General features: G+C 30.3%; 1 protein-coding gene across 3 annotated transcripts; it reads left to right on the top strand.

Annotated features, from left to right (window-relative positions):
* The first annotated feature begins 910 nt into the window (after nt 1–910).
* LOC142551440 (E3 ubiquitin-protein ligase RSL1-like) lies at nt 911–3,613 on the top strand. Of its 3 annotated transcripts, none has more exons than XM_075660676.1 (2): nt 911–1,288; nt 2,606–3,613. In XM_075660676.1, the coding sequence occupies exons 1-2, from the start codon at nt 1,093–1,095 to the stop codon at nt 3,424–3,426; spliced, it is 1,017 nt and encodes a 338-aa protein (XP_075516791.1). In that variant the 5' UTR covers nt 911–1,092; the 3' UTR covers nt 3,427–3,613. The 3 variants fall into 3 exon arrangements, with proteins under 3 accessions (XP_075516791.1, XP_075516793.1, XP_075516792.1); XM_075660678.1 differs by having other exon boundaries at nt 911–1,325; XM_075660677.1 differs by having other exon boundaries at nt 911–1,682.
* The last annotated feature ends 5,390 nt before the right edge of the window (nt 3,614–9,003 follow it).

Here is a 9,003-nt window from a genome sequence, read left to right as displayed (position 1 = left end):
ACACCCCACTTATTAAGACATTGTTTGTTGTACATTATAAGGCGTGATTGATTTTTAATTTTTCACTTATTATGTGTTTGGTGTGCATGATTAAGATTGTGATAGGTCCGTTCAGCCCGCATCCGGCCCGCACTGTATACATTATTATCATCTTAGTGATGATTATATAATCTTTTGAAAGAGAATGGAAGATGTTTGATTAATTAAAATTTTCCTTTAAATATCTTAAAGTTTAAAATAATTATAAATTTAAAAAATTTAATAATATTTAAATATAATTTTAAATTTGACTAATATTATAAATAATTTAATTATTACTGATCATATTTTTATTATTATATTATTTTTAACCATAATATTATAATTGTTATTAACCATTATTTAATATTCAAATTTGTATTAATATTTTAATTATCCCAATAAATGCATATTTATGTTATTATCAAAATTTAATTATTTTCTATAATATTAATCAATTTTTTAGTTTTTTTCGGAAATTGGAATTAATAAAAATTTAATAATTAATATAATATTTTTTATTTTATTTATAATTTTTTAAATTAATTAATTCTAGAAATTTTATTTATTTATTCAATCATTTTAAGAATATATTACTAATTAATATATAATAAGGGAATTTTTGTAAATAATTAACAAAAATAATCAAGCAAGTTAAAATCATATCAAATATCGTATAATTTATCATAATGTGTTGTTTATTTTTATTTTTTATTTTATAATCACTCTTATTATATATCATTTATTTATAATATCAGACGAATTAAACGATGCTTTTAATTGAATGTCATTTCAACATGACAAATATTTGAGCAACAAATCAAAATTTATATATATATATATATATATATATATATTATATATATAATATGTGTGTGTGTTTTGTTGACGACACCTCACCGATTAGTTTAAAATAACCCAGAAAATCCTCTGTAGACCGGAAGGAAGGTTGGTACTCCAATTTTCACCTTCAGGACTCCACTGGCCGGCCCTCATGCCTCAAAGTCGCCGATCAAGCTACGGCCGATTTACGAAATCTCCTTCACTCAATATAACCATCTTTCCCCTTGTTACATGTCAGAATCTGTCATTTCATTCATATTTTACTGTGCCGGAACGTTTCTTGCCATCACTGCTCCTGCATGGATGATTCTGTATTCCAATAGAAAGAAAAAAATAATCAAACCCATGAATAATCAGTTGATTCTAGAGTCTGTGGTCATCGGAGATTTGCCGGAGAGGCTGAGTTCGGTTGACATGTCCAAAGACGGTGAATGTTTTATCATTTTTCCCATTTGTCTTGATGGGTATGTGTTGCTATCTGCCGTTCTTTAGAGTAGAATGGATGATGCTCTTTGGCAGCTCTGTAATTGACTCAATTGTGAATCCTTTGCATGTTTTTTGTTTTGTTTTCTGAGATTGGTATTTCATGGTTGTCTGATGTTCATATTTTGGTCCCTGAGTTTTCGTTTAAAATATGGGGATGATATTTTCGGCTGTTTCCAACTCTGGTTGAGTTAAATTTTGTCTTGAAGTGTATTGATGTGCTAGTGAGATGTGAATTTACACGATGGATGAAGCATCCAGGCAGAAGACGAAGATGTGAATTCAATATTTCGTATTTAGGATCAAGCTCCAGCTGCGCTTGCGGGCAGCCATGACTGGTGATGACGTTGCTACTTGCTACTCGATTTTTTTGAATATATAGCGAGCCAAGAGCTAAGTTTCAATTGCGGCCCATCTGGGTCGATTATTACTTATTTATTCGGTGTTTGTTGGATTAAAAGATATCAGGTCATCTTAGGTTTGCTTTCAGATTTGGACTCTGAATGATTCCAACCGACTAGGATTTTAAATCCATTGTTATAATTGACTCTTAAGCTCAATATTGTAATGTATGGATTTGAAATCAACACAAACACATGAATTTTTTAAGCAATTCATTGAAATCATGGATTTGTAATACAAGCACGCCCCTATAACGAACTTACAACTTTGAGTCAGTATCAGATTTAAGGTTGGGATTAAGAATGGAAGATTCGTATGTTAGTGATGCTATATCACCATGTTTGAGTGGGATATTGGGGAAGAAAAGTTGATGTTGTAGAAAATGATTACTTAGGATCACCTGAAAGAAAAAAGATAAATCCAATGAGTGGCGGAAGCTATGTATTTTCTGTACTTTCTTGACTCGAGCAAGTCATCAGATAAACTTTCAAAGTGTATGTTGCCAATTTTGCTCATTAGTGAAGTGTTTTGCTGGTGATTTGGAAAGATTAAGGACATATTTTCATGATTCCATCATTGATAGATGCATAAGAGTCGCTTGAATCCATTTTTATTATTCAATCTTATTTTAGAAACATTCATCAGAGCCAGGTTCCATATTCTTGATAATGCTTTAGCACAACACTGATAAATGAGAGCTTCCCTGTATCCTGTTTTAGATTTTTAAGCGTACTTAATTTTCTTAGAAGGAAACCATAAGCCTGTGACTGTCCCTGTATTGTGCAGGCTCGTCGAATATCACCTCAGCTAACAAACTGATATCTTTTTCTCACTGTTGTTATGGAATTTCTATTTGCAGTATGCTCTCAAATAATCGAAAGTAGCAGAATCACCACTGCAGATGCAGAATATGCAGAAGAATTGCAGTTTCAAGAAGCATTATTGGTTTCTCTTGTCACGGCTGCCCCACCAAATGATGCATTTTCATCGGTGCAAGAACATATTCCCAACCCTGAAATGCTAAATTATGAACAAGTGCTCGAGGATTCACCCCTAAGCTTCTGTGAAATTTGTTTAGAGAACAAAGAAAGCTGGCAGATGTTTGAGAACGACAAATGCTTGCACTCCTTTTGCTATGAATGCACATCCAACCATGTCATCTCCAAGATTCGAGAAAATCTGAAAATCATCCCTTGCCCTGCTTTATACTGCAAGACCATACTAAATTTTGAAGCTTGCCAGATGATGGTCCCGGATGACATACTCGTAAAATGGCACGAGTTACTATGTCTATCGCTGATTCCCGACTCCCAGAAGCTATATTGCCCTTTTCTTGACTGTTCAGCCTTGCTCGTAAATGATTCAGGGGCAGTTTTGAAGAAGATAGAATGTGTTTCGTGCAAGAGATCATTTTGTGCGGAATGTCATGTCCCGTGGCATTCTGAGTTCACCTGCAAGGAATTCCAGAAGCTGTATGCAAGAAAGGGACGGGGGAAAGACGAGAAGATAGTGAAGAAACTTGCTGAGAAGAAGAACTGGATGAAATGCCCCAAATGCAAGATGTATATCGAAAAGGCCGAGGGGTGTGCACATATGACTTGCAGGTGTGAGCATGAATTCTGCTACAGATGCGGATCAAAGTGGACTGAGAATCATGGTGGCTGCAAACAGAAGCGGTAGAGCCAGCAAGAAAAGTATGTTGATTATAACAGGGTTGGATTCAACTTCTTTTGAATGTGTTCACAAAAAAATGTTTCAGGTCAAAGAAACAAAAGTCTTTTGTTTTTTTAAAAAATGTTTCAGGTATTAGATTAATAGTAAATAAAAATATAATGCTTCCTATTATTATTATTATTAATTGGAAATATTTTAGGAAAAAGAACTTAAAGCAATAAGTTGGATTAATCAGTATATGTACGTAGAAGAGTTATACGTATAATTATCGATATATGATTATTTGTATGAATATAGATTATCTTGCAAATCTATATTGATATAGATTCATATTATATTACTTGACTTTATTTGTAAAAATAAAACTCGACCACATTAACCACAAGTCATTATTTTTTAAAAAAGTGAAATTAGCCAACGAACCAATAAAACTACACTTGAAAATTAGACAATGCTCTTCATTTTTTACATTTGGTAACAAATTGCAATTAATTTTTTATATGATGCACATCTACTGTTCACATTTATGTAAATATCGATGAGGTGACATTCATCTATTAGATGTAATAAAACATGGAAAACTCGCATATCTAATAGGTGAGTGTCACCTATCAGTGCTTATAAAAGTGTACACGGTGGGTGTACAATATATGAAAACTGTAGTGGAGTAGAGTTTTGATATCCACTACAGTTTTGATATGTTGCAACCTATTATGCATAATTATGTGAGCACCGATGAAATAACACATAACTATTGAATGTGATTAAAAAAAATTACACATCCATTAGTTGAATGTCTCATCATCAATGTTTACAGAAACACTCTTTTAATATTTTCAATGCTTTAGTAGTTATTCTATATATAGTAACATAGAAAAGTCAGTTAGAGGTGATACAAATTATAATTTGAGTCGAATTTCTTTATCATTTACTATTTATGTATTTACTTATTTCAGCATAAATTTTTTTAATTTTTTTTCCATTCAACGAATGTCATATCAAAGTTAATGGATGTAATAATTATCTGCTCGGAGAGCGATAGAACCATGGTGTTTTGCTTGTTATACGATTTAAAATATTCGAGTTGTGTCGTTATGACCAGCTACAGCTTTTGGTAAAGCCGCAAGTGTTTAGTTCTACAATTAGTATTAGCATCAAAGTCACGAGTTCGATTCTAATTGATTGCAAATAGTACAATTATTGAAATAGAGATTGTTGGGTCCAATAATTGTCCATGCTGGGCTAACGATCAAATCGTGATGTTTGAAATGTTGTACGACTTAAAATATTTGAACTGCAGTGTTACCACCAGTTATGACTTTTGATAAAACGGCAAACACTCGATCTATAAAGTATTTAATTATCAACCATTTTAATATAAGAAAACCCAATCCTTTTAATTGAGGAACTTTAGAATGATTGATAGTAGGGTGACTTGTCATTTGTCTATCGAAAATAATAAAAATGAAACTCCAAAAATGTTTTAACTTTAGGGGAGTGGGCATCTTTGCGTTGCACTTCCATCTTGGATGGGGGCACTCACACGACGCACAGATACTCCATTATCGACTATTTACTTGACTAATTAGATTGTCAAATTTTCATCGTAATTTTATGAAATATTCATTTAATTTTGAAATTATTTACTATGATTTCTATATTAAAAATATGTTGATTGTCCATGGATCTAAAAGTATGTGATAAGAATGTCGAATTAACAGCATGTTACACATGGTTCTAGTAAAACAATACATTAAATATGATGTACATATGTAGAATTGGATAATTAAACTAATTAAAGCATGTGAAAAGTATAGGGATAAAGCAGCTTAATGAGGCCAAATAAGTGCCAATTAAATTATAAAGAATCATTTTGGATATATTTTAGTCCTTAAAAATATTAATATGACATAATATCCACCAAAAAAAAAAAATTGTATTATTATACACAATGTTCTAATAATTGGATCGGTGATCTAACCGATTTACCTTAAAAAATGGTTCAACCAGTAACGATCATGAGTAATTAGGTTGAACCAACTTGAGCTGTAGCCGATGTCCATATACCGTCACTCATAGAATATCTCACCCCTGAAAAGTGGTTTCTTTCGCCTTCATCAATACTTAATCCCAAGAATCTAGGTACTTAAGCTTGGAGGTCATGAGTTCAAGTGTCGGGGAAGGAAAAAAAAATCACTTTCTAAGGGTGTGATATTCTATGAGTGACAATGTATGGGCATGGGTTACGGCTCATGTTGAATCATCCTAACGACCCATGACCTGTATTGGTATATGAGTATGGGTTAATGCTCATGTCGGTTCAGCCTAATAGCTCATATTGGTTCAGTCTAATAGCTAATGATCGTTACACAACCAATCCGACCGATTGAACCGATGATCGGACCTACGCTTCAATTATATCAACTGTACTTGAACTATTAGATAATCATAGTCGACGCTAACATCACTACTCATGTCTCTATTAGTGAACCGTACATGAGATTTTCGCCTTATACGGCTCCTCATAGGTCACAAATAAGGGCTGAAAAGTCGTTATATTATATAAAATAACAATAATATAATACAATAAATAATATATTTTAAATATCTTAAATGTGTATTTATAAATAATAAAAATATATATTTATTCAAGTTTAAAATCTAAACAATATAAATATAATCAAATATATATTTTTTTTAAAAATTAAATAAATCAAAATAAGGTCTAGTATTTCTAAATAATATCTTTAATAAAGTTCATAATCAAAATAACAATATATAACAAAATAAATTAAACTTTTAAATATAAAAATATTTTTTTGTATAAAAATAAAATTGATTTTTAAAAAAATTAAAACTTTTGAACCTCATACTTATTCTCGATCAGTTTTGACCGATTGTGATCGGTCCAATAAGTTCTTAACCGGTTCTTATCAGTTTGACATGTCTAACGGCTTTTTAGCACTTTTCAGACAGAATCCGTGGCCGATTTATGATACAACCAGTCGAATGAAAAGTGCGATCCGATTTTAAAAACACTAATTTTATATCCATGCATGAAAAGGTACGATTATTGTCTTAGGATAATTTATCTAGATTATTCTAAAGGTTTAAATAAAGGCTACGTCGTCTTTATGTCACATAAACCAAAAGCATTTTATTTTATTTTTTAAAAAGATAAATAAATTTTACAGTCATGCACCAATATGCCGTGGGCATGCCATTTAAGTCGAGGGAAAAATAGTTTTTTTTTATTATTATAATACACGCAGGAGAGAGATCGAATCTGGGGAAGGGAGCCAGCTAATCTGGGGTGAGACCACTGGGCTACAAGCCCGGTCTCAAATAGTGTTTTTTCTTAAGTTTATTAACTTTTAATTTTTAAATATTTTTAATTCAATTTTTGATGTTGTAGCACTGAAAAATGCTGATATGATGTCGAAAATTGCTGACTTGTCAGACTTGTCAGATGTATGTAAACAATTGAACCAAAATAGTCGAAAATAAAAAATTAGTTTCAAAACTAAACTTTGAAAACTTAATGAACCGAAACCCAAAATTAAACAAGATAATAGATAAATAAAATCATTTTCCTTTGATTCAATTTTTTAAGGTTAATTAAAGAACCGGGAAAAATGGTTTATGTTAAATACAACCTCGATATTTTATTAAGTTTAAAAACATTTTGTTTATATGCCGTTTGCCAAGTGATTATTTGGTGGAACATCAATATATGAATATAGTTGATTTTCCGTGATACGATGTGATGAGACAATATTCGTGAGATAAGTCTATCAAATATATATTTAGAGTAAAAATTAATATTTTTTGTATGAGAAATAATATCTCTTATTAGTTTGATTAGTTAGAAATCTGTCTTACAAGATTAATATATGAGACATTCTTTAATGTAAAAATGACGATTCATACAAGAAGGCTTACTCGATCCAAATAATTCAAATTTGTTTAATTTGGAGAATTTTTTTTATTAGTTAAATAGAGATTTTTTTTTCCCATTCGATAACTTTTTCAACCTCAACTAGAGAGGAAGATGATTATGAAAATTAAGACATATAATTGCCGTTGAAGCATTTGGACTGCAAGGGAGTGATTTTTTATTTTTATTTTTTTCATTTTGTGACCTTCATGGGTCAATTATAAATATTATATTATCCGATCGATTATTTATATAATTTATTTTATTTTTTTTCAATTTAAAGACAATTAATTTTGGTATAATTATAAATTTCACCATCAAATGATAAGATGGATGGCTCTGCTTTTGGGTCCCACCATTAAATCATAAGATGGATGGCTATGTGAAAACAAATATAAAAAGGCTGTACAGAAATAGACCAAATTTGTATACATAAATGTTTGAAATAATATTTATGTGAATTTATCCTAAGTTGGTTAATGCAATATAAATAGAAATCTACTATTGCAATAAGGTGGTCTTGTTTGATATATACTAATATAATAATTATACACACTCACTTTGTGTGTGTTAAACCTATTCTATATATACAAAAATAAAAGTTGACCTATAGTAGACTAAACAATTTAATGTCATGATATATGTAGGTGATTTAGGTATGCTGAACGGTTCCGGTTCCAGATTCACCGGTGCTGGAACCGGTTCCAGATCCGAGCAATCCTACCCACTACCCGAACCGGTAGTTGATGGACCGGCTCTGGGCCGGCTCCAACCGGTAGTGGGTGAACTACTTGAAGGCCTTTTTTTTTCTTTTTTAATTTTTTTTAACATGTTTTGGTTTCGGATCAGACCCAGACTTACCGCTTCCATAGAGATTAAACTCCCCTGGTTACGTCGAACCGGTTATAGTTTCGGGTCGAATCAACCTATTAAACATGTCTAGGTGATATCATAATTTTACTTTTTTATCCAAGCTAATGCCATATATAATTTTAAATTTTTTTATGATATTTAATTTTTAAATATTAAGCTTATAAATTTTCACACTTTTTATAATAATTTTAATTTTTAAATATATTATAAATTAAATTTTTAAATGTACGTGTGCACGAAATTATAAGTTACAATAAATATATGGAGTAACTATATTAATATCATAGTGTATTCATGAAATGACCATATTGTTTCTAATATAAAAAAAGCAATAAATTATTATAAACTACAAGTAAATTTTAGAAGTAACAAAAAAAATTAGCCAACTTAAATAATTAAGTAATTTATTATCAAATAAGAAACACCAACTTATGCACACACAAAATGTATTTTCAAAACCGTCCTGACCGGGAATCAGATGTGACTGGTCTATAAAGTGTTACAAAACCATTTGATCGGTCAAATCGGTTAAGAACCGGTCCGATCGGTTCGCACATTTTAATTTTTATAAAAATCAATTTTTTATTTTTCTTTTCTTAATTTTTATATTTAAAATTTTATTTTTAGTTTTATATATAATTATTTTGATTTTTAACTTTATTAAAAATATTATTTTAGTAATATTAGACTTTATTTTGATTTATTATTTTTAAATATATATATATATATAATTTTATGTATATTGTTTAGATTTTAAACTTGGATAAAAAAAC

Source organism: Primulina tabacum, chromosome 7, assembly GCF_025594145.1.
Source record: "Primulina tabacum isolate GXHZ01 chromosome 7, ASM2559414v2, whole genome shotgun sequence".
Lineage (NCBI taxonomy): Eukaryota > Viridiplantae > Streptophyta > Magnoliopsida > Lamiales > Gesneriaceae > Primulina > Primulina tabacum.
Note: the sequence above shows the minus strand (reverse complement) of the source record. Positions and strands in the feature narration are given on the sequence as shown.